The 26,252-nt window shown below is 41.9% G+C and overlaps 1 protein-coding gene across 1 annotated transcript; it reads left to right on the top strand.

Moving 5' to 3' along the window:
• Window positions 1-1,321: 1,321 nt before the first annotated feature.
• Window positions 1,322-25,268, top strand: LOC143377181 (ubiquitin carboxyl-terminal hydrolase 31). The gene is made up of 4 exons (XM_076828216.1): window positions 1,322-2,423; window positions 18,988-19,361; window positions 19,942-21,349; window positions 22,714-25,268. Exons 1-4 carry the CDS (start codon window positions 1,554-1,556, stop codon window positions 22,837-22,839), a joined length of 2,778 nt encoding a protein of 925 aa, XP_076684331.1. The 5' UTR covers window positions 1,322-1,553; the 3' UTR covers window positions 22,840-25,268.
• The last annotated feature ends 984 nt before the right edge of the window (window positions 25,269-26,252 follow it).

Below are 26,252 nucleotides of genomic sequence, written 5' to 3'. Positions count from 1 at the left end.
ACTAAGCCATCGACGTGTAGTTATCGTAATAAAAATGAAAATTTATTATTTTCTTGAAGCTTATTACTTACTAGCAACTGGTTCGCTACGGTAGAATAATTAAAAGGAATTACTTTTGTATCTGTTTCTTTTTTTTAATTTTTTATGTAATTTCTGTAAAGTAATCTTTGTATAACGAACATTTATATTTGTATAGGATCGTTCACACCTACTATTAAAAAATTAAGACGTCCCATTTCAAGGTATATTTAGTGCGATGTGTTACAAAAAGATCTGTTACCAGATTCAGATTGGACCCGTTAAGGGTTGGTTAGGGGGAAATTTAGAAAATGGTTTCTAGTATCGAGTTCAATAGTTTTTAAACATTTATGTTGTTAGGCTAAAACCAAGTATCGATATCAAATTGGGCCGAACAGATTTTCAGGTATCCGTGAAAACACACTTTACCCTTCTCCACGCTCTTCGGGGTTGATTAGGGCAGTCTTTTGAAAATTGGTTTTTAGGCATTTCTGTGGGTAATCTTTGTGAGTAAGAACCAAGTTGATATCTAATCGGGCCTAAGAGATGTCAGGGAGTCCAAGAAAATACATTTTACCCCTTTTCACCCCCTTGGTGATGGAATTTCCTAAAATGCTTCCCTAACCCGAGAGTAGGCGCGCCAAATAATTTACGTTAGTCGGCGCACGTCGGTCATTTCGACCGATGGTAATGGAATCAGAAATAACTTAATAAAATGACTAAAATAATATAAATAACGCATAACATTGTATTTTACTTACTTCAGAATCGTTATACGTAAATAATCTTAATTTTTATGATAAAATGGTTAATCGTATTATAATATTATGAGTTCTGGAAAAATTATTTTTATACAAATGATGCCTTGTAATTGATTTTAAAAATAAAATGTTATATAAAAATTTGTGCGAATGCAAAATATAAAACTACATTGTCTATTTATCAATTTGAATTTATCACTTGATTTTTAATTTTCAATAATAGCAATTATCTAATATGTTTTATATTTATATTTGTTTTTCAAAAAATATACTTATAAATTTATGGTTTCATAAACGTATTAAACATTTATATTTTCCTCGGATTAGAAACTGCATCTTGAGAATAAAGAATAAATACTTACGTTTCACTACCTCTACCATCGGCCAAGAAACCCCCCACCGTACCGGCCATTGATCCCGGACCTAACCCAACCTCCCCTACCTTACCGACAGCACGGAGAAACCGTTCAACAGCCTCAGAGGTCGCGCGGATCGCGGCCGCAGCGCGCCTCCCCGTCAGCCATTTCGCGCAGTCTATGGCAGAGGCGTCATGAGACCGTGGAGGCCCGTGATAAAAGGCAAATGGCCGCCGGAGCGTACGAGTGCGGGTTACGCGTATGACGTTTTTTCCGCGGTCAGTTCGCGACGGGTACGGGTAATGCGAAGAAACGCGCGCGCCGCTCCGTAACGTGGCTCGTCGAGGAGAGGGCTAGCCCGTGATGTGAACGGCCACAGGGCGGAAGCACCGACTCACGCTGTTTCCGTTGGCCGGCGATGGATGGTGAGAAGACCAGCGCGGTGATGAAATCGGTGTCGGAGGGCGAGCTGGGCGTGGAAGAGGTTAAATCGGCGGACTCGAGGGCACGGGAGCCTGCCGTGCGGCTGAAGCGCACGTTCACGCTGCCGAGGAACCCGTTCCAGAGCGCGGCCAGGATGTCGCGGCGCCGCGTGAAGCAGAGCCGCGAGAGCAAAGACGGCGGGACGAGCGGCAAGGATAGGAACAATATGCAGCAGCAAGTGGAGTGCGTGCAGCAGAGTATAGGCCGGCTGCACTGCGGGCAAAGCTACGCGGAGAGGACGGCGGCGAAGAAAGCGTTCCGCAGGCCGTCATGGAAGAAGTTCATCAACAAGATGGTCCAGCACATGTCGAACGTGGGCATGCAGGGCCACAAGGCCTCGCATAGGGACGACATCGGGTCCAGCGCCGGGGACATAAGGGTGCCGCCGCCTCGACCGGCGCACATACCGCCGGACCGTGTGCCAGGGGTCATAGGTTTGCGCAATCACGGCAACACGTGCTTCATGAACGCCGTGCTCCAGTGCCTGTCGCACACGGACATACTGGCCGAGTACTTCGTGCTGGACCAGTACAAGGTCGATCTCTCCAGACGGAACAAGCTGAACTCGAAGAAGTACGGCACCAAGGGCGAGATCACGGAGCAGCTGGCACTGCTGCTGAAGGCTATATGGAGCTGCCAGTACGACCCCGAGATGAGCACCGCGTTCAAGAGTGTGGTGGACAAGTACGGGAGCCAGTACCGCGGCAACCTGCAGCACGACGCGCAGGAGTTCCTACTCTGGCTGCTGGACAAAGTGCACGAGGACCTGAACCAGGCCACCAAAAAGAAGTACAAGATCATCAAGGTGAGAGAGAGAGAGAGATTTACCAGTATCCGTGCCAGTTTAAAGGCACACGCGAATACGGTGCATCGTCGCCTAGCGTTGCGTGAGACAGACAGGTTTACGATCGTCGCTTGCGATTCGTTACGCAACGCGGATAATCGGTAGGCACGCAGTGTTGTTGCTCGGTCCTTCTTTAGTTTTCCGGAGACTCTATCTGTCGCACGATATGTATATCGATCATACGTCGGCGCATATAGTTGATACATGGAATGTCAGCAGGATTTCTTTATTTTTTGCGGAAATAGATGCGGGAATACGTTCACGGCGGATATTCCTTGAGATGGGTTTGATTTATTAGGAGGTGGCGATGGTTCGCGCGTACGATTGCCACGAGGCCTTAACCTAAATTTATTTCGCGCTCGAAAATGTACGTGCCGCGCTTTCTGAACCGACCCTGCATTGAAACCTTGTCGTGTTCGCGGGAAAGTGGACATTCCGGAAGAAACGAAGGGTAAACGACTAAACGGAGACCGTCTGCTTAGGAATGTCCCCCCTTCTTTCCAGCTAACTCCACGCATATCTGAGGAAGCGTGTGTGTACATTGTAGAGAAGAGAGAACGTTTCACGATAAAGTTGCGTTCCCATGTAGCGTCGACAGGTTTCTATTAGAGTCGTGTGTACCTTCAATGACATTAAATAATTCTCAGTTTCTAAATTTGATTTATTTTATTTATATTAAATACACATTGAATTTATTATTGTTTATAATTACAAATTACATTTGCGTACACATCATTAAGTTGTATTTAATCTATAATATGTGCACTTTGGCATTCGTATCGTTTGGAAATCGCGCTTAAATTCTGATGTAATAGTTTTCTTCATAAAAATAGTTGCAGGATGCTATGTAGTTTTTTCTACACACACTGGGCCCTAGATTTTGAACTTCGGCATCACTGAATTCAGTACTACCTCTCCCAGCATAATTCGAATACGTGCCATACACCCTGTGCGGAAATCCCGTAATCGCATTTGTTAACTGCGCCTTCCGACCGCCTATAGGCGTTCACCGCACGGGGCGCATTGATTGACCCAGCGTTTTTCTGAACGACTATAATACCTAAAGGATTACACGAATTCTTATGCACTGCGTTACATTGATCACTCTGACAGTCACGCTGTACACTAATCCTTTCTTTCTGTTCACCTTCACCCGTGGGACGTTCTGAATTATTTATTTGTGGGAGATATGAATCGGTTTAAACGTAAACAACCATCGAGAGAAATGTTTATCGATAATCCGCTACGGCGGTTTCAAATATAAACACTCAACAGCAAACTGTTAGTTAGACTTCGATAATCCGTAAATCATAATTGTCATCGATATCTGGAATTTAATCTCCACGTTGTGCAAATAATGCCGGCGAATAAACACGAGAACGCTCGCGACACGGTATATAAACAAGATACAACAAATCAACAGTAAAATACGTCATTCATATAATTCACCGCTGGGATACTAAAATATTCATGCGCCCCTTAAAGTCAATGCCTCCGCTACAGTGGCATCGATTATTACAATCGAGCGCGCCGCGTTCCCGCCATTTCTAACCTTATACATATTTATCGAAATAATTGCCCGTGACGGTGCAAACAGTTACACGGGTATTAACTGTAAATATGGCGATTATATCGGCTCCGCGAGATACCCGCGTGAATAATAAAACGCCGGCGGCTACCCTAGTAAGGAAGGGGGGACATTTATTGAAACGGCGAGCGTGGTCATTTTGGATCTAAAAATAGTCTCCACTCAATAAGCGCGAACTTGAATGGCGAAATGCTTTTTGTGTCAATGCGTCGCATAGATGGAGACAGAGACAGAGAGCGCGGGAGCAGAACAGACGGGGGCGAATTTTAGTTCGCTGATTCACCGCGCGGGATGCTCGAGTGACAAGTGACGTAACGCGGGAAAAAAGTGCGTAGCACGCGTGTCGATTCGTGCTTCGCTTCGTGAATATTACGAGCGTTAACCGCATGGCGCTAGATCGGAGATCCTGCGTCCAATGTTCTGCCTTCGTTATTCCTTTTTTTTTATCATTCTCGAGCCTGCCGAGAGCCTGTTAGGCGCGCTACGGTGGCGCTGCCGTCGCTCGGTTAACTTACAACAAACGACGCGGCCGCGATTACATGAACGATGAGGTAAGAGGCGAGAAAAAAATTGACTACAAACGGAATCGTGAATCATCCCGTTCGTGGAACGAAAGGGAAACAGTTCGCGACGGGACAAACGCGATTGGCAATGAAAATTGAAGCAATGCCTGGATTTAGTTCAATGATACAGTTACTCGCATAAACTGGCATAAATACTTCCATGAATAATAATACTTTTTTAAGTAAACTGCGTAGAACTTTTCAATTAAATTCACCGAGAACGAAAATATATTAATGTCAAGTAGAATTGCGAATTCTTTGACGGCGATTTAATATGTTACATATAAGGTGGGCGGATACTTTTGTGAGTAACTGTAGTTCCGTTATCGATTTAAATTTAGAACATTCAGCGCGTTCCGTAGCACGCTGGAATTTCAGACTTTTGGCGGAGTTGTAAAAAGTAGATTGAATTCAATTGTAGAAGAATAGAATTTTTTTGTATTCTTCATAATTTCGGCCTTTGAAACTGAATTGCGAGGTACCTTTTCCTTTCAGTGGTAATTTCATTTCCGATAAACGTCGTGGGCAACGTTGCGCAGAACGTGTTAAGGCTGTTTTTATGAAGAATATTTTTAACGGCAGAGGTTACCATCCTGGAAGGAGTATTTTTTAAAGGCGATAGGAGACAATAGTAGGCGGACCAGTTGGATGAGTGATCCTCAACCTCTTTGCACTTTGAGATCTCGTCTTATGCAATTCGTGCGACTAGTATTTTCTCGATGTAATGTAATTCTAAATGCTGCCTTGCTTTTCATCGCAGTTTGAAAACATTACCTAATGGAAACGTGATTATACACTATTGTACATGAAAATCAGTCTTAATTAACAAAACTCGTTTCTTAACGATGGAAATGCATTTGTCGCGTAAAAAGGGACAGCTGCGTCCACGACAGAGGAGAAAACGTTTGTGAAATTGCTCCCTGGGTTTCGCTTCTCGGTAATTACTTTTCTAATGAGACTAACGACTGCAACGGTTAACGCGGTAAAATTTAATCTTGATTATCTATACAACTGAATTCCTTCTTTATGTATGTGCACACTTTCTATTTCACAGTAAACTCTGCCGGTAAAGCTCTATTGTCTGCCAGTTTTTATGCCCCTTTTATCTTTTCTATACCCCCTTTCTCTGCGCAGCCTTTTATCTTTCAGTTTTACTTTTCTTATGTGTATTTATGTTTAATTCAGCGTCACGAGAATAGAAGAAAATTCTACGACAAAAGAAAATTAAGGTCACAAAGAATTTAATTATGACAAACAGTCTTATTCACAATTCTTATTCAAGATCATTCGAATAATGCCGAACGAAAAAGTTTTACTTAAATCGCTCTGAAAAAAACACTCGAGGACACTTGAGCAATACTTTCGATGTTTGCCAGAAAATATCACAGAATGGAAACCTCTGGGCGCGAAAACACGCCGACGCCAGTCGAGGTGTTTCTCTTTGGAAGTCCCCAAAAACGTGGGTATCTTCGGGAATTTCTAAAAATTAAACTACTGCGTGGGTTGTTCTCAAATTTGACGTACACGTTCATTGGCATTTGGACAATATACACAAATTGTTTCATGTCCATAGAAACAATAGTAAACGTAGGTGTTTGATTATGTTTTGAACTGGAATCAGCATAAAATATTGAAAATGTTTTCGTCTTTTTCCTAAGAAGAGAAAAATTGTCGTAGACATTATTCTAATTCGTGCAATCGAAGGATGTTTCCCTCAATCTCTGAAAATTTCAAAACTATAACAGTGATTTCCAAGTTATGGGTCGCGAATAGTTTTCTGTTTTTTTTTTTTTTTTTTAATAATATAATTTTAATGAGTGTTTTACCTTATTAAATGGAAGTCGGAAATTTACCTTACCCCATTTGAGTATTATAAAAGGGGATGGAGACTAAAAAAAGGTTAGGAACCACTGATCTATAACTTTATCAATTTCTCTTATATCCTTTCCACAAACTTGATAAATATAGTTTCGAGAAAAACGGTTTCAAAGTCCAAGCAGTATATGTACTCACAAAATTTGTACGTATTATCCAAAAGCCAATGAACATGTATGTAAAATTTCAGAACAATCCACCCATTAGTTTAACCTCTATAAATTCCAAAATACCCACGTTTTTCAAGCCTCCAAAGAAGTAAACCCCTTAAGATGTAGGTACGGTGTCTCCCCTTTTCTCTACGCTCCTTATCTCCTCGTTTTCCCCTCGCCCCACTGATTGTGAGCACAGTCCCCGTCTCCTATTCTTTTTTTCAGCCGTGGCCATTCCACGAAACGTTTGACACATTTATCATAACTCGTACCTCAAGCCGCCCTTTTTTCCGTCCTGCGGGCGCACGGGGCTCCACTTCCCTCGGTATTTTATCAGCCATTTTTTGCGCCGGGTTCGAAGTGTTTGCGGAGCATCAGATAAAGAAGCGATCTTTCCGCAACGAGTCGATAATCCAGATCCAGGAGCCTCTCTCGTAGCTTGTTAACGTCGCCTCGTGCCACTTTTTCGTAACCAGTTTTTTCCTCGAGTGCCCTTCGTCGGGCAAGTTGACCGACTTCCACGGAACCGGTCACTGGGGGAGCCTTGAAAATTCGATGATGCTCTCTTGAAAACGTTGACGCCTCCTCTCGTAGAAAGTCGCCTTTTACACGTTTTACACGCTACTCGCGTTCAGTGCTGAACTCTCCGTAAGTATCCTCGCGATTAATTCGCCGCTCACGGCCATGTTATTACTTTCACTCGATAAGATAGTAGTAATTGCAACGCGCTGTATTCGTCGGATCGATCATTGCGATACTCTTCTTTGAATTGGGATTTCTTGTTTAGAGACTGATAAGTTCGATGGAATCAGACAGAGATGGGAAGATATGGCGTGATTGGTCCTGGATAACGTGACCGCGTGGAGTGGATAGGTTCGGAATGTGAAGCATTTGGACATTAAGTACGATACAGTCGACGATTTCTTACGATAAACTTCTTTAGATTAGAATTTCTTTTTTTAGAGGCTGATAAGTTCGATGGGATCAGACAGAGAAGGTTAGATACGGCGCGATTGGTACAGGTAGAATCACGTGACCGCGCGGAGCGGATATAGGTACATGGAGTTTTATATATTTGGGGATTAAGGTGACTATTTTTCCATGGGGTTTCCGGGGACACGGGATATTTTTTTATTAGGGACCACCTTTGCTCCACTGTAGACTTAGTTGCACTGCTACCGAATTAGTATCTAGAATTTTAATATCCAACTTCTGGATTCGGTTTCATATTCAGTATTTTGTAACTTTAAAGAAGAAATACAGAATCGGGGACAAATGATTACCTTAGGTTAGCTTCGATATCGTTTCCTTGTATTTTCTTTTCTATTCTGTTAAAGGGGGAATCCTATTTCTTGGCCTAAAAACATGGCAAATTTAGGAATTTTTTTTTAAGAATCTAGCGATTCGATTCATCTGAAATTTGGACCATGTTTTTATGCATCTTTGAAGAAGTTGCATTATTTTTTTTATTAATTTTTAATAACAAATATAGGAGTTGCGCAAATGTACACATGTACCGCCACTGCTTTAGGTGTTCCCCTTCAACTACGAGTAGGATTTAAGCGAAGCTGATCTCAGAATCATTACAACAGGCGCACCTCCAGTACACCTTCGCACGTCAGCATTGTCGTTATTGCCGATGAATCGACGCCTTGAAAAGTGTCCCAGAGACAAGTTCGACGCTTCTCAAAATGCACGAAGCCACTCGAGCACGTGCTAAAACGGCGATGCCACGTATTGTTGACCTTGTGATAAGATCGTTAGCTCTTGTCACAGTAAAATTAGGATACTCGGTCTGTTTAGTTCCAGATACCGAGCCACCGTTGACGTTACTGATAACGCACTTAGTACATATCTCCATAACATGGATTTTCAGTCGTCAACTAAAACATCGACCATCGATCAGCGTAAACTAATCTAGAGGAAGTTAGCTGCGTAAATAACACAAGTACTCGATAACGAAACGTTTTTCAATATTTTAAACGATTTCCATATATTTCTGGGTTGGCTTGCAAATTCGAAAAACATAATAAAAGTTCCATTTTTCGCTACTAAAAAAAGGAAATAAAAAATTCAGAGCAAATCTGAGGTTATTTTTGCATTCTGAATTCCAGATTCCTGCAACATCGGTATACTTTTTAAAAAAAGTTTTTATGACCCTCAATTTTGTAAATCATTCCATGTAGTATCCTTCCTAACGATGGACGTAAACGTGGAGCGTGACTGATTGAACAATTTGTTCTCGCTTTATTTCCATAAGTAAATACACGGAGTGTTAATTAAGAGTATTAAGACTAATTAGCAGGATGCATAAAACCAGACTGTAAGGTTCAGTTTGACACGTCGATTACCTAACGCATTCTTTCCCCCGTCGATAATTATCGTCTCCATCTGTCGTCGATCGGGTCCAACAGTTAGCTCTGCTCCCGTTTCGCTCCGGTTCCAAGGATTACCAGCAGAATACCTAGCTTTATCGCCGATTCACGATTATTTGCTGACGTCTCGCGAGCCAATTCCGCTCTGTTTGCTGAACCGTCTCGCACGAGATGTCCGTGAACAAGAACCACGTGTGTCCTTTAGTCGATCATTTTACGATTCCAATTACCGACGCCTGCGGTCGCGCCTCCTGCCCCGCCTCGCCCGTATAATGCATCATTTGCAATTCGCCCGGTATTGAGTTTACCGACTGCGTCTTTCTACGACCTCGGTGTCTCCCGTGCCTTCCTATCGAGCGACGTGCGCGAAATCGGGACACGGGAATCATCCGAACGAGCGCAGTCCTTAACCGACTGACGGATGCGGGGTCCATTTTGACCCATCTATCAAACTGCACGTGTTACTTGCTATCAGCACCACTTCTTTGAGAAAATAATCATCCTAGATTGTAACACTGTTGCATTGTAACACGATAGCTTATTTCCAAGTGTGTATGAATGAATTTACTGGGTACATTTGGTTAGGTTAGGTGCATGTGACACGTGATTAAGTTATCTGCCGCCTAAGTTTTAATAGGCTGGCGGTGGCTGGGTCTTACTTGACCCAGGCGCAAGGTCACCAAGCGCAGCAGTAAGTAATAATGGAGAAAATCCTAGAAATCGAAGAAATGAATTGTTTTAACAGAAAAAGTTGGTATTTATGGGACATTTATGTGTTGTGGGTCGAAGCGAACCAACCACCGACTCCTGTGTCATCACTCGAACCGTCCGCTGTTCAATGGTTAAATTTGAGACCGTGACGCCGTGTTTCATGAAAAGCTGGCCACCTTCGGCGAGACCTCGCAGCCAACGCGTGTGTGCCTGAAACGTGACACGTTTTTTTTTGCGCCGCCAGAGGTCGTTCCGCTCTGGCGGTCCGAAAGAAAATCCGAGGAAACTATGCGTCTTAACCTACAGCGCCCAAATTCGAAATAGAGATTTTTTGTGGTAATTATTCAGTGTTAATAGAAATTGAATTTAATCAATGCTGTGCTTCAAATATGTTTCTTCCTTATTATTTAAGTTCGCGACTGCCGTTTGTTAGGCCAATTAGCAAGTATGTTTGATCAAATATCTTTTTAAAATATTGCAAGGTTTTTTGTAACGAATTTATGTCGCTTGTTAAACTTTTAAAAGCACATTAGGTGTCACGATTTTTGGAATCCGGATGCTGAATAATGTAAGTCACGATTCATACACAGACGCATGAAATAGTGGTGTCGTTGAATAATTAGCGCAGTAACGCAATGTTTAATTTCATTAGTGAATAATTTATTATGGGTTATAGCAGCTGTAAATATGCAAATGGTATTTTTCTTCGCGCGGCGCTGATATCGCGAGGAATGTTTGATAAGAATTATGTAGCAATCGTGGAAAGATAATAGTTGCACCGGGGCTCGTCAGTGTAAACTCCGATTGTTCGTTGTCAAACAGGCAATCGCGATCGTGCACTAATTTCGGAATGCTGGTTCACATAAATCACCTGTTATTCCCTCATCTGGCGCGAAAATGAAAACTGCCGCCTGAGAGGCACCGTACATTTCCTGTTTGACTTTTGCGATCGTGCCTGCGTCTGGTTGACGTTGAAAAATTTGCGAACGCGATTGCCTTTCGAAACTCGAGGGCTGTAAATTTACAAACACGATTCGCCGCGTCATGCTTGGCGCCTCGTTAGACTTCGACGATCGTTTCGGTGATAAATTACTTCGCGTTTCGACGAGACCGATTACTCGAACCCTTGGACAAATTGATTAAAATGTCGTCTGTGGATAACGATCGTCTCGTCTCTAAAAATAATTATCATAATAATTGCCACGATTTTTCGAGAGTGCTTGTACATATTTATCTTAAAAAAAATCAACTCCTAATTACATTTCGCATTCTCTTATGAAGTCTTATGTCAATGTATAGGTTTCATATGGGTGCAATACGTGTTGCAAATGTTACAGTGAATTTAACCTTTGGTGGGTGGTGTCCGGGTCTTTTTTGACCCAAACATTACGCCGCTAAATTAAAAGGAGTGTTCTACTGTGATATGGAATTTTCTCAACTTTTTCAGGAATTTTTTTTATGGACTTAACGAAAGATTATGTTCAACTTTTTATTGTATATTTATTATACCTTAAACTATGAATAAACTTCTTTTTTTTGTTGAAAGTATGAAATAAAGATGGCGCCAGAGCCCATGAAAGCCGACCACCTCGAAAAAATTGCTCGATTTGTTGCCATGATTCTGGTCGTTCTGTTCATCGGAAATAAAAAACCCAAAATATTCTTAAATTATTCGGGCATGACTATCGTCCTTAGCAGATTTGGGTGGAGAATTAAAAAATTCTTAGAATGGCTGCAATTTAAACATTAAGTGTCGACTTTCGCGATGTATCTTCGTCTTTTCCGGGTTATAAAATTACAAAAATTAGAAAAAATAAATATTTTGGCCTAATTCTGCTAAGAACGATAGCAACCCAACTGCTGAAGATTTGTGCACAAGATGGGCGCAGTCGGTTAAGTAGAATTTAAGATATCGTGGCAACCATTTTCTGAAGCACCGTTTTGAGAACGACGCGTTGAATGTTTTGCAAACAGTTCTAGTGAAGAAAATTCTACTTACACCTAATCTGTCGCGCCTGGTCCATCATAAAAATCTTTCATTAAGTCCATAAAAAAAATCCTGAAGAAAGTTCAAAAAATCGCATGTCACACCAGAATAGTTGCTTAATATTAAATAGTAACCGAGAACATTTTATAAATCGAGAAAATGGATCGCTAGAATAAAAGTGTACTATCATCTAAAATTCTAAAATGAGTATAGTGAGGCAATTTCTATGGATTCTAATAAACCTAAGCACCGACCCCTGCGCAGTTGCTTGAACCGTTTGCCTTCCGAAAGTTAAGAAATTAAACGGAAGGAATAGATAGACACACTGATTAATAACTTATGAATCTATAAAAATTAAATTAAGACATTAATCACTACATAAAAATACTTTGAATGCTTTTTTAATATTGAATCCAACTACGCGTGACTCGTTGTAGAACTTCAAAATGGCGGAAATTTTGTGCAGAAAGAATTCTGTTTTCTTAACAAAATGGGACATTACGATAAGTATCGGTACAAATAACCGGCAGACGACCGTCTGACAATCTGAAATGCAGAAAGAAGCTGGGACAACGATGCAATGGTCGTGGCCAGTACCGTAACAACGATTGACCTTGAACGGGGCCAGAGCGTCGAGTCGTTCCAGAACCGTTTCACAAAACACGGCCAACGTGACACTCCTCGGCTTCCGTTGATGGATCGTTCGTTTTTCAGCCTCGCCGGCACTCTAGATTATAAACATAACGGTCCGATGACATTTCAATCTGCATTGCTAGCTTTTGAATCACCAAGGCGTGAAAACGGTGAACGCAACTTGAAGGATAAGTCTATAATCTTCCACGGACGCACAATCAAGATAATTACTCGCCGCAGAGGCAATTTTCTCTTTTTCACCCGCCTCTGATTATACACCGGCGGTGATCTAAAATCTAAACAACTGTGAGAGGCTCCGCGTACCCTGAAACGTTTACGAATTTTTCTTCCACTACGTGGATTTATTTTAGACTACTTCTACGCTGCAGAAATACGCGAGACTACAGCGCGATATTTTGCGGAATCCGACAAATTAGTCGCCGAGATATAAATACGCCTGGATTAGCGGGACGAGCAACCGGTTCAAATTTCAAGGATGAAAAAACTGCTGCATTGTTGCGTTTCGGTCGGTCACGTGGTCCATCAGATTATCTGGAGACTGTCGCCAACGCGCGTGGGTATTCATAGCGAATGGTCTCTCGATGGGAGGAATTTAGAAAGCGCATTCAATTAAGCCGAAGAATGTATCCGAGAAATTATCATCCGTCGGTAATGCAGACCGTATCTCCCGTAACATCCTCGTGCTGCTATTTCTCCAACGGGTTCGTGAACTTTGAACAATGACTCACTGGTCTAAAAATAATAAAGCTAGATGGTCGCTGGCCAGCCAATTTGACAAACGAGTATTGTTTGTAAATACCCGAGGCACCGTAGGTCGTAAAATTGACCGATAAAATTAATGGAAACTAATCGCTCGCAACAGCACGAGCAAATCACCGATTCTTCCTGGTTACGTTCGTAATTACGTCCTTAATTATGAATTCTCGTTTCCGTGACGGCCTTCATCTACGGTTATGCACATTGAATCATAACATCGAATTAATTACTCCCCTCCCCCTTTGTCTCCTATTCTCCCAATTATCACTGACCGAGTACTAGATGTCCCTGACAAATTACACTCGCTCGTAAACGAACCTAATTAACGGGAACACGTTGTCGACGGAAACGAACGAAAATGAAATCATTTAATTTGATGACGAGCATTCTTTTTATGTAACGCTAAGTATTCGGGAGATTCGGAAGAAGATAACTTGTTATTTTCCTGAGAAGTCGGATCTGTGTTAGTGGAGCGATAAATAATTCAGGCCTAAGAAGTAACTTAACACGAATTTATTTTACTTTTTGGTGCTTCGTAAGAAAATTAATTTTGTTATCGGTTGCCGCGATAATTCATTCGAGTTTCGAATACTTTGTAGCGTAGGATTTCAAAGTCATTGTGGATATACAAGAAATCTGTTCTTATGTCACCAGCGACTGTTTTGCTGACCGTGGTGCAAAAACGATGATTATAAGGGATTTAATAATAGTTGGTAAACGATGGCTGCTCTTTGCATCGATTGTTTACCAACACCGGTTAAAGTCGACGCAGCGAGTTTGTTTGGATTTATTTCGTATCGCGCAGGCCACGCGTGCAAGCACAAACCTGTACCCCGACATTGTATCGTTAGAGTTGCAAATATTGGCGCTCCGATCAGCGTGCGCTGTGCGTGCACGTCTGCTGGCGCCCAAGGGGGGCGGTTACTTCCAGATTCCGGCTATCGAGACACGTTTCAATGCGTCCTGTGTTTGTCAGGCCGAGGGAAGTTAATTGCACGGCACAGTAGTCGCTCGACAGCGATTGTTACGTAAAGAATGTTCAGAGAAGCCGAACTTCCTGTCCTTTGTTTCGCAAGCGTGTAGGAAGCGATCCATCGGCACGCCGGAATTTATTGCATTCGGTTGCAACATCAACAGGTTCCATCGCGGTACTTTTACATAGGCGAACGCTTCGGTTAACGTCGGCGTGTTTCCACGCCGAGGAATGCCAACCTGCTGCACGTTGCTGGCGAGTTCGTACGTCCTTATTTTTACGAGAACATCGAAAGTATCGTTCAAGCGTCCTCGCATGTTTGTTCAGGAGGAGTTAAGAAAAACTTTCTGGTTAGTAGCGATAGTTTGGAAAGATCTGAGTGACGTGAAGGGGCATTTTTGAAAACTTTGGGCCATTTAATGTGTTACGGCGATGGGAGAGGTAATAAAAGTAGAATTGAAATGTAAATTACGAACGGGACCGTCCCTTGTGTTTGTGAAGGAGATTTATATAATAGTAGTTTTCCTTTAATTAATTTCTGGAGATCACCTATTTTTGTAGGCTCTAGGCCGGAACCTCCCCTCAAGGTTCTAAACAATAAGTTTGGCATTTTCGGGGGAGCTTTTCAGACCTCCTGCTCCGTAGCTTCAAAACTGTAAACTTTGGGTCTTTGGTAGTTTTTACGGCCTCATATATCCGTTGGTGGTACTGTACCATAGGGTCATCTGGTAATTGTGGCGATGGTTTGGGGACAACGGAGGCGTTGGGCCCAGGGTGTACGCCGTATGGCCCAAAAGGCCAGTCGTAAGGCCCCCACACACGACCGAGCATGCTATAGCACTTTACATTTCGTATTATCTAACGCATCGTGGAATGTTTTACGTCATCCACGCGATATTATCAGTTTTATTGTACCTGCATCGACTTCGACAGTTTCCTTCCAAAAAACCGTTAAAGTTTGACTGACGACAGTGGAAAGATCTACTCGGTCGATTCTAATCCGTTCGACAGGGTTACCGACCGACCGGCCGAAGCTTACCTAACCTTTACACCAGTACACGTGTACCAACGTGACATTGACCAATTGTGAACGGCGAATCGTAGCGTGGTCGTTACAACCTGTAAGCATTGAAAATTACTTCCGGCAACCGGATCGGCGGATACATCCTGCGGATGGCTCAACAGTTATCCCATTTCGTGGCTTTCGAATGCACTGTTAAGAATGATCGCTTTCACGAAACAGTTAAGCCTTATCTGCCCGATAAAAGGCGCACTGCTCCTCTTCGTAAAGGCAATCTTTCTCTTTACTCGATAAGCGCACACACGGTACAGAGTTATTTGAAAGTGGAACTTTTACCCGTGCGCGCGCACGGAAGATACCTCGATCAATTACGAGAATTCCCGAGATTAGAAAAACGATTTACTCTGCACATGAATTATTTACACGCGAAGATATAGATCAGAGTTTACAAATAAATGGCGCGAGATAAATTCCCTGTCAAAAGCTGGACGGAAAGTCGGAAACGCGCGAATCGGGAAGTCAAGGCTCGTTCTTTCGACAGAAATGTCTGCTGAGGAATAGGGAATTTCGATGTTCGATGGTTTTACGACACTTTTTCATCGTAGCTGACTTGTTTTGTTGTCCCTTTCTGTGTGACGTTTTTTTATGGCACGGGGGATACGTGCCGCGTTTAGGAACGGCGATAGGAAGGTCATAAAAACACAAGTTTCGTGATCTGGTTAGGGGAAGCCTTCCACGAAGACCGTACGCTCTGGCCTGCGAATCCGTTGATCGGAAAGGGGACAGAAAAAGCACGCAAGGCTTACGGTGGATCGCTAAATGCTACCGCTGGGGACTAACTCAATTACCACTTAAAAATTTCCGATCGATATAAGTCACAGTACCCATTCAGCGTTGTTACGTCGAAACTATATAATAGAAATTACCGAACACATTCAATACTAGTATATAAGGGTGTCTCAAAACATCAAATACAATTGAAGACCACAGGGGAAACATGATAAGTCAATTTTCCCGTTTTTCATAGGGGAGCAATTTTGAAGTGTAAAAGCATATTACCAGAATTTTGCTTTTATTTGGTTTTGGGATTGATTATGTGTTTTTGTCACCTTCTTGAGCATTTCAAAAATATTGAATGTCATAATATTAAAATTATGCCCTTGGTTTTTTATAAAACTCCGTGGACATATCAGCATTTCCTGTGTTAATAATTAGTTTATTATGAATAAACTAATATTTATTTATTTATTTATTTATTTAATCTTAATTATTTTATTATTAATAATTTATTATTTTGTTATTGACAATTATTAATAAGCACTTTTCAAGTTACCCTTAGATTGTCATTCATCTTGTTAAATTGATTCAAACCTTCAATATTTAATATTGAGTATTTCGTGAACTTATTCAGTTATTTCCCTATTTCACTTGGACTTCTCGCGTTATTTCCCTGTACACCTATTTTTAAAAGCTTTATACCTATCTTTAGACTTGAAAGGTTGTTCCCCTTTTCAACTATGTCATATTAAAGTACTCCCCTTTACCCGCCAGATGGCACAAAGATCAAAAGACCGACAAAAATGGACTTATCATTCCCCCGCGGTCGTCAGTTGAGAACATTTCCAAACTCGATGGTCTCGAAAACGCGAGACCCTAGAAAACACATTTATCCCACTTTCTCGATTCATTTTATCGAAAGAAAGCGTCCCCTTTTGGATCGCGCCATGTACATATTTTTAGAGCACGTTGTATTGGAAAGTAGTGCTCGCTCATCATCGTTCTCCTGTCTCTACTTTGTACACCAGACGCAAACAGGCTAGTGAGTTTAGCGAGTCGGCGACAATTGTCTGGTGTTTATTAGCGTATTCCACTTGCTTTCCCCTTTCCGTCAAGCCTGTTGCGACACTGATGACAGAAAAGCGGTGTAGACGCTACGAAACTGCTGGTAGACAGTTATTATTAGAACGAACGTGTTATAAACGATCGTCTTTGTGTACCTTGGATGGTAAACTGGTTTCGTGAGCGCTGCACGACGCCTGTCACACTCGGGGGGAAATAAGTCAACGGAATTGTCGTTACATGGAAATTAGCAAGATCGCAACAGCGCGTAACCCTTAACTACAACAGTGGCGTCGCTTGAATGCGAAAATATAAAAAAGAGTAATTACTCGTTTAACCCTTTCTGCTCGTGCAATTCCATTTTGAGTCAATAACTTAGTTAACGTTTATAACTCATACTGTCAGCCTAAACATTCCATACGGCACCGAATCGTATATTTTTTCACTTAACAGATAAGTGAAGAGCAGAAGAGTGACATTGTTTTCTAGTATTTCTTTTCCGGAAAAGTTGGATTTGAATTTTGTAAATTTGCACCACCTTTTGGGAATTGATTTGGAATTTTTCCAATAGAGACGGATTGTATAATCCCGCGATGAATGGAACGATCCAAACCGATTGTAAATACTGTCAGCCTCGTTTTTAGGTTATGCTTCTCTCTCGGTCCATCTTTTTGCCAATGAATTGGCGCGACACTCTGTTTGGCTTCTCATCTTGTTTAACCTATCAGTGACGTCAAATAAAAAGTTTCCGAGCCTCTTCAGAGGCAGGTGTGTGCGTCAGCGAACGAGTATTTGCATTTTCGTTAGGTGTTATCGATATTCCTGCGATTTTCGAGATAAGGATTAGCTCGTGTCGCCATTGCCCCGATATTTGCACAATTTTCAGTATTCAGCGATAAGGCCGCGGTGCTTGAACGATGTTTCGTAAGCAATGATGTGGCAAGTGACGAGGGAATAAATTCATTAATTGCAATTGAATTTGATAAAGACGTTACTGATATCTGAATACCAATATACACCATATGCGGAATTATTTCCTTATTTTTAAACTGTTTTAAGTAATTGTATTATAATAAATTCTGTTTTATGGAAAATACAATAACTAATGCACCTAGCACCGATGGGAATATGACCTGGTTTTAATGTACATGATAAAGGGAAAGAAATAGAGTTGCTCTGTGAAAGTTTTAAATTCCCACCAATTATGTTGCAAACAATTCTCGGCTTCTGTGATCCCGTAGCGAATTGCAGGTATTCTTAGACGCTACAAAAATATATTCAATTAACCATTGAAAATGGAGCAAAATAATGCCTTACGCTTTAGAAAGTTTCCCCGTTTTCTCTGAGAATGTCCACTCACCTCGTTTCCGCTAAATTAGTGCGCAATATCTAGAACGAAGGAGGAACGAGTCAAGCATCCACCGGGTACTGCAAAAACCATTATCAATTCCTTTGAAATCTTCCACGACTTAATCGAAATACTTTTTACGTCTTTTTCACCAGTCAACAAACTTTGCCATTTCAAGTTGATAAAAAAGAAAAGTTACCGAAACCAAAACTAATTTTTATTTTCTCAAATCTCGTTCTGATTGTTGTTGTATTGCAAATCGAGGTTCGACTTAGAACACTAATTGTAAGTAGATTAGCTTTTTGTACCCTGAGAACATATTTATATTTAATTCTTCATGGTGGTGTTCTATTAACACTTCGAGTGACCACGGCGTGTTGATGATAATAATAATAATAATAATTAATAATTACTAATAATAATAATAATGATTAATAATAATAATAATTATTATAATAATAATTATTATTATTAGTAATTATTAGTAATAATAAGTAGCGAATAATTATTAATTATTATTAATAATAATAGTAATAACATTCCACTTATAAAACAGAGAAACAACACTTCAAGTTTCGAGAATTTCGAATCCTTAAAAAAATTTCGGTTTGGAATTTCGTGAATTTAAAAATTAGGTTCGAAGCCACCCCTAGTTAACACATGTTCTTTATTCTTATTCACAGAATTCTTTCGGCAGGCCAGACGACATCGTTGCGGCGGAGACTCTGGCGAATCATGTCCGCTGCAACAATTCGTTCGTGCACGCGGTGTTCCAAGCCCAGTTTCGGTCTAGTCTCACGTGTCCGCGATGCCACCGACAGTCGAACACGTTCGATCCTTTCCTATGCGTGTCGGTACCAGTTCCTCAGAATCACCGGCAGATGAACCTTTTCGTGAACGTGCTGTACACGTCGCAGCAGCCGCGGCAAGTGAAGATCGGGGTGAGCGTGAACCAATCGGCCAACGTGAGGGAGCTCAGAGAGATTCTGGCCAGCGACACGGGAATCGAGGAGAATCACATGTTACTCACTGAAATTCACGACGAAGGATTTCACAGGTAACTTGCCACTGCTATTATTTCACCGGGTGTGACAGAAATACTTCCACGTTCATCCGTAAGATGATTGAGAGATCTATACATCCTTAAAATGACTAGAATACTTCCCTGAACTTTGTCCACCTATTTCTGTTACACCCTGTACAAGCTTCAATCCCAACCGGTGTTGTTATTGCTGTTTAACCGTTGCTCGGAGGATGCACGGTCTAAATGGGCCCATGTTCGATACGAAACTACACGTGTTCCTGGTTATTAGTATTACCTCTTCAAAGAGATAGCGTGGGACCAGGAAGCCCCATAAAAGGGAGCCCGGAATAAAGGACCACGGCGGGACGACTTTGGTGGAGTTGGCTAGGCGGCTGCCCAGTAAGCAGAGGATCCGCAAGATCGCGGGTTCGAATCCCATCGCCCGAGGTCCGTTTTTTCCGTGGCTCCTGAACGCATAGGAATTACAAAACCTATTCCTACAATAGTAATTTTAAATCAGAACAAGATTAGAGTCTAGTCTAAATGAAATTAATAGGGTGAAATGGACCTTGACTCTAACGCTAATTGTGCGCTTCTTCTTTATTCTTTACAGAACTTTCTCAGATTGCCAACCTCTATCTGTGATCACCGAAAACGATCCGCTCTACTGCATAGAACTGCCACAGCTGAAGGAGCCCACGGAACAGGCGTACATCCTGCTGGTATGGATCAATGTTCTAGTGAAGGGAGACCTGAGGCAACGCTTCGGCAGCCCATACACCATGCAGGTGTCCAGGGAGACATCTTACGAAGACCTACAGAAGCTCCTGTTGAAGGAGATGCATAGCGTTCTAGCTGACGATGTCCTTACATCCAGCCAGAGTCCAGGTCTGTTCAACATCCGCGTCGCAGACCCAGCAGCTACGCCCATCCAAGATGAACACCCTTGCATCGACCCCTGCGTCGAACACCCTCTGTACACGGAGCAGATCGAGCAAGCTCTGGCCTTGTGCGCCGACGACTCAGGCCCCCAGCACGTGAAGCTGATCTTGGAATGGGACGACGCTACTAAATGCAATATCATTCAGGACGACAGCGATCAGATCGAAGAGCACGCCAGTGTGAAGCAGCTGAAGACCAACTCGGAATTGGGAGGAGCCGTGACTCTAGAGGAATGCTTTGATCTGTACACGAGGGCCGAGATACTGGGGGCGGAGGACGCGTGGCACTGCCCCTACTGCAATAAGAAGCAAGAGGTGGTGAAGAAGCTGGGGCTTTGGTCTCTGCCTGATATACTGGTCATTCACTTGAAGAGGTTCCGACAGCAGTCCAAGCAGAGGTCAACTTCCAAATTGACCATGCTGGTCGACTTTCCTCTGTACGGCTTCGATATGACGCCGCACCTGGCCCACAATGGAGTCCAGGCGCATAACAACGTCGCTAGCCTGGGTGGGCTGGGCTGGTCGCCTTGGAAGAAGCCCAGGCCCCGTCAACAGAATATCCCGAAGTACGACGAGAATGTGTACGACCTCTACGCGATCTGCAATCACCACGGCCAAGACCTGCAAGGCGGACATTACACGGCGTTCTGCCGAAACCCTTATGACACTCAGTGGTACTGCTTCGACGACACTCGAGTGGAAGCTGTGAACGACACGAATCTGATCACGAACTCGGCGTACATGCTGTTCTACCAACGAAGGGGCCTGACGAACAACTCGGGCAACTCCTCGGCGGCCTCCACGAGCTCGGCTGGGTCGGGGCTCGATCACTGGGTCTCGAAAATGCCACCGTTTTACTTCAACAATAAGACCAGTAGCATTACGAACAATAACCAAAGCAAGTCGCAGGAGGTACTTTCTCAGGAGAAGATCGTCGAGGAGAAGAATATGACGAATTTCAACAGAGGGTGCCGTAATTATGCCACCCTGCAGCCGAAGAAGAGGAACGTTGCCACGGAAACGGACATCGGGCAGATCGATCATTATTCTGATGATGAAGCACCTTGCAGAAGGGAATGGGTAAGCTGAGAAGCAATTATGTATTCATTTATTGTCAGCCGTAAGGTATCCGGTCTCGGTGTGACTTTCTATGCCTCTTTCTCCGTCTGTTACTACATCGTGCGCAGTTGCCGATGAATAAACGATGACACTAAGCTCCATTCATCACCATTCTACTAACTTCTTCATTCACTTACCCATTGCATCTTGTACAGGGTGTTCAGTAACAGATAGAAGGAAATGAAATGGATGACTCTACGTGACAAAATAAGACGATAGTCAAAAGTAACGAAATTGCATTGTAGGCTTTGTTTTTTAATTATTAGTGTTTAAAATTTTGAGACTGATACTCCTGAAGCATGGCAATTCGACAGTCAGTCACCATCAAGAAGATCTTTAGTTTCTTGTCACCCAGTAGTAATACCTCGATACTAGATCGCCTGCTAAACCTCGATACAAGTTCATCCCTATCCCCACAGAATTCCGGTCCACTTTCCTATCTTTTTTTAGCATGCGCAATGGAAACCCCGCTAACGCCCAATATGCTTATAATTCAATTGCTTTTTACCCCCGTCTCACATTTTTTAAAGTAAAAAATAGTACCGTGCTCCAAGCGTTTCTGATTAAAATTCTTAAAAGTTAATAATTAAAAACGAAGCCTGTACTGCAGTTTCGTTTCTCTTATTTTTCTTCTTATTTTGTCGCATTACTCATTTCATTTTCTACTACAGTTACCAAACACCCTGTATAATATACTTTTTTGAATAACTTTGATCGATCAGTGTAGAAATAAGTTTTCATCTCGCATTTTGTGTTCGATTTTAACCTCTAGTATCATGATTTTTTTATTTTACCCAGAAAAATTCTAATCGGTGCATTTTTGTTCGCACTCGATCGTAAAATAAGCAAAAAATTCCTAGTGTAACAATTTTTTACATAAATGAAAACATATAGATATAAATATGTATTATAATGTTAAGCCAATGCTCGGTTTTGCAGAATGTTACACTAGTGTTCCTTAGATTATTATGTTCGACATCAAATTTATTAAAAAAAAAAACGAAATAACTGAGAAAAAATTAGCACTTAGCTGGTACTTTCAGTGGTCCTGGCGAAACTAAGAGTTGTAATCAACAATACGCGACAGTGTATTACAGTAGAATTTCTACGGATGTGTTGCTGCCCTAATGACACTTGTAACATACGGTAATAGTAGAGTTTCAAAGTTTATGAAAAAGCCGCCAGATGGCGCGCGCGATTTTTTCCATTCGTGTAACATGGATTCTTGCTACACTGTGATACTAGGGGGTTAATATAGAGAATTCCGTGTAGTTCGATAAATTAAAAAGCAATCGCTTTCAATAATTTTGTATTTCTGTTCGCAGGCCTCGCCGAAACCTGTCCGAAAAATGTCGTCCATCACGCTGACGCCGCAAATACAGCAACCGACGATAATCCACACCGCCAGCAGCGATCCAGATACAACGATAATACACGAGTCAACGTTGTAACATACAATTTAAGCCAGGCCCGATCTGGCTGCAGCAACGCTCAATGTATAGTGCCTGGAACACAGTGTGCCGCGAAAGGTTCAAGAACGCTAGAACAGCTGGAGAGTGTAAAGACAATTTGTCGTGAACGTTAAATCCATTAATTTCCTATCAAGCGAAAAAAAACGTCGATATACACGTATATCGTTTAGAAGAGACCTAGAACCTGTCGCTCTGAATTTCTGCGTAAGGACGCTTTTCTCTTTTGTATTCGACGTCCCTTGGTATTATTTCGAATGCGACGGATCGCGAGCGCGCGTATTCCGAGAGGGGAGAAACTCGAGGCATTAGTGATTTTTGTAATTTATAACGTGTTTGTATACCGGTTGTGTGAATCGTATTGTACATTGTAGCTGTTAGAGGAACTTTTTAAGAAATGGACGAAATATTATGTTCAGTGTATCGAGGATCGCGAGTCCCTCGTTAACGAAGTACACCTGTTGTTAATACCTTAGATCTTCAACGCAATAGGTCGATGAGATCCTACATATGTCCAGAGGGGGCGCGCCCTATGTGTCAAAGCAATTCCTCCGCGACCTGCCAACATACACGCGAGTCGTTACAGTGAAACTATGACAATAACTTGAGTCCGTGGGCGAGTCAAGATTCACGCATTTACGGTAACTTCGTCTCCCAAGCGTGACGCTTGTCTGGGCATACCGTGTAGAACGCTAACCTTTGCTTTGAATCTATGCTTAAATAATAATATTTATATCGTATTTGTATCACCCACTAGTGGCCTTATCTCAGTAATTAAATATCGACATGTAATTTGCGATCGTACGAGCACGTTTCGGGAGCGTTTGTATTAAAAGGAAATAATCCGACATCGCGTTGCGAAAGCCACAGAAGTTATATATCATACGTGTATCTGCCAATTGTTCTTTTGATTCGCAAGCGAATCGACGACCAAGAAACTATACTTCCACTGTTCATCCCCCCCCCCTCGTTCTTCCTTGCGATTGGCACAATCCAGCGTTATCATGCTCGGAAAGGGAGACCCGTCGTGCCCGAGGCAAAGAGTGGCTTTCTTTGTCAGCTAATGAGATCCTGCGTTTCTTCGATCATCGAATACTCTTAAATCTTCTAGTTGTAACGATCATTCCACTTGCGCGCGTTTATTGGAGGGCGATGGAAGCACGGAGGCATGAAAGTGAAACAGATTTATATATATATATATATTATACATATATACATATATGCACCACATGTATAATTAGCGAGTGAAAGATATTTAAGTTATTTTAACGGTAACATTTATTGCTAGTCACATGTATTTTGCGGGTAGCGAGTGCAGGGGTGCGTGACGCGAATTGTAAATTCAGCCAAGTGTCAAGTTGAGCCTCGGTTTTACGAGATGAAGGCATTCGGTAGGCCAAGTTGTGTAAAGTATAGTCAAGTATACTGCTTTCGACTACGTCGCCGCGTAAATTGATTTCTGTGACGAGTGCCGCGGCACGCTTAACAAAACAAGACTTGATTCGATGTTCTCAAACTCGGAAAATCCGAAAAGGATAAATATTAAATAGCGTCTGAAATTTAACCGACACCTTCGATCCGGAAGGTGTTTATTAACCCTCGGACCGCGTGCGGAGAACGCCTATGAGCGTCCGGCAACTGGATTGCATGGGGTGCGAAAGATAAGAGGTCTACTGGGAGCCGCTCCGTCGTTGCAAAATAAAAGTAAACAGACTCTATCAATACTTTTGGTGGCACTTAATGGTTTGTACGATGGGATGAATGTGCGAGACGTGTATGATAAGGGATAGAGGAGGGAGAGAATGGTCGCCGCTGCCCGTCATTATTGTATGATTTTAGAAGTTGCGCATTCACGTTTATCGACTGAGGGATGCACTATTGATTAATCATATTACCACTGCTGTTTTTTTTCGAATAAATAGAGGGTGTACATAATGTAGAGAGAAAGAGAGAAGACGAAATGTCATTCCATTGTACGCACGCTACGCTATGTCAGCTTTGATCTATGATTCTTATACTCCACCGTCTTTTAAAAGTAACATTGCCGAAGACTTTTATAATTCCCGCCGCTTCTCAAGATTTTCGTAACACTTCGAGGCGAGCTAGATATTTCCACTTTATCGAACGGACAGCTACGCGAGAATCGTTCACGTTCGTTGGAACCACCCCCCATCGGAACTGTATTTTGCGAGAAAATAACCAGTTCCGTCGAGTTCAGTCGATCTTGTTATTAATCACCGATTCGTCGCGGATCATAGATAGTAGACGATTAGGAGGCAAAAATTTGAAGTCGAAACGAAATCGTTGTATAATATTATTCAAGGCGAATGTAAAAAGTTTATAAATAATTAATGATAAATGAAACGTACTATACAGAGATTTGTCAATAAAAGGTAATATTCGTACGTAAACTGCCTGGTAACTCAGTAATTTCAAGACACCGTTTATATATTTCACTATTATTTACATTAAAATTCGATCGTGAAACACGCGTTGGTTTCGGATATATGGGAACCCCTGAATCATTGTTACTTTATATTTGTTATATAAAATATTTTCGTTTGGGACTGCAGTGGGCAAATATTGATGTTAAGTAAGTGTAGTATAATATAGGTTATAATTTTTAATCATTTCAATTGTGGTAGTAACAGAAAATATTTGGTCCTTGAGATGGCTTAGCGCATGCTCGTCATATTGCTTCACTATACTACCGCGCCACCTCTCATTTCTTATTGAACACAAGCGGAATATAGATATAACCCTTTGGGTACCAACAATTTGAACGTGCAGCGCATACCACGTGCGGGTTTCCTCCACACATATCTCTTCAGCATAATCGCTGAACGCCTATGGGCGTTTCTCGCACGCACTGAACGCGTACATGCGACCAAAGAGTTTATACGATAAATAACCCTGAAAAAGAGGCTTTATTTCATTTCAAAATGAGACATTGAGAGCAACCCAATTTTTTTGCGAAATTGAGTTAGCAGCAGTAATGTATTCCAATAAGCTGTACTAACTAATCATATAAAATAAGAAAAATTAATATTTTTTCAATATGGGTTAGTCCGTTGTTGCACTGAATGCCTCAGATATTGGTCTAGAGACGATCTTATAACGATTTTTTTAATTACAATGGATCCAACATTTTCAACAGAAATAGACGTGCATACACGCAACCTGAAAATTTACTCTGCAGTTAAGGTAGAACTGTGGAGCTGCAGAGAAACATTAGATCGATAACATTGTAATTCAAGATTCGTTAAAAACCTGCTACCTTCTGCTACATTACATTCGAACACCTTTTACCAAAATTAAGAATAGATATATAACTTTGGTGTATTCCCATTTTATTGCCTTATTACTAAACGTGAGTGTGGAGTGAGAAGACTCGG

Source organism: Andrena cerasifolii, chromosome 1 (genome assembly GCF_050908995.1).
Source record: "Andrena cerasifolii isolate SP2316 chromosome 1, iyAndCera1_principal, whole genome shotgun sequence".
In the NCBI taxonomy this organism is placed as follows: Eukaryota; Metazoa; Arthropoda; class Insecta; order Hymenoptera; family Andrenidae; genus Andrena; species Andrena cerasifolii.
This window is presented reverse-complemented; position numbering and strand designations above follow the sequence as displayed.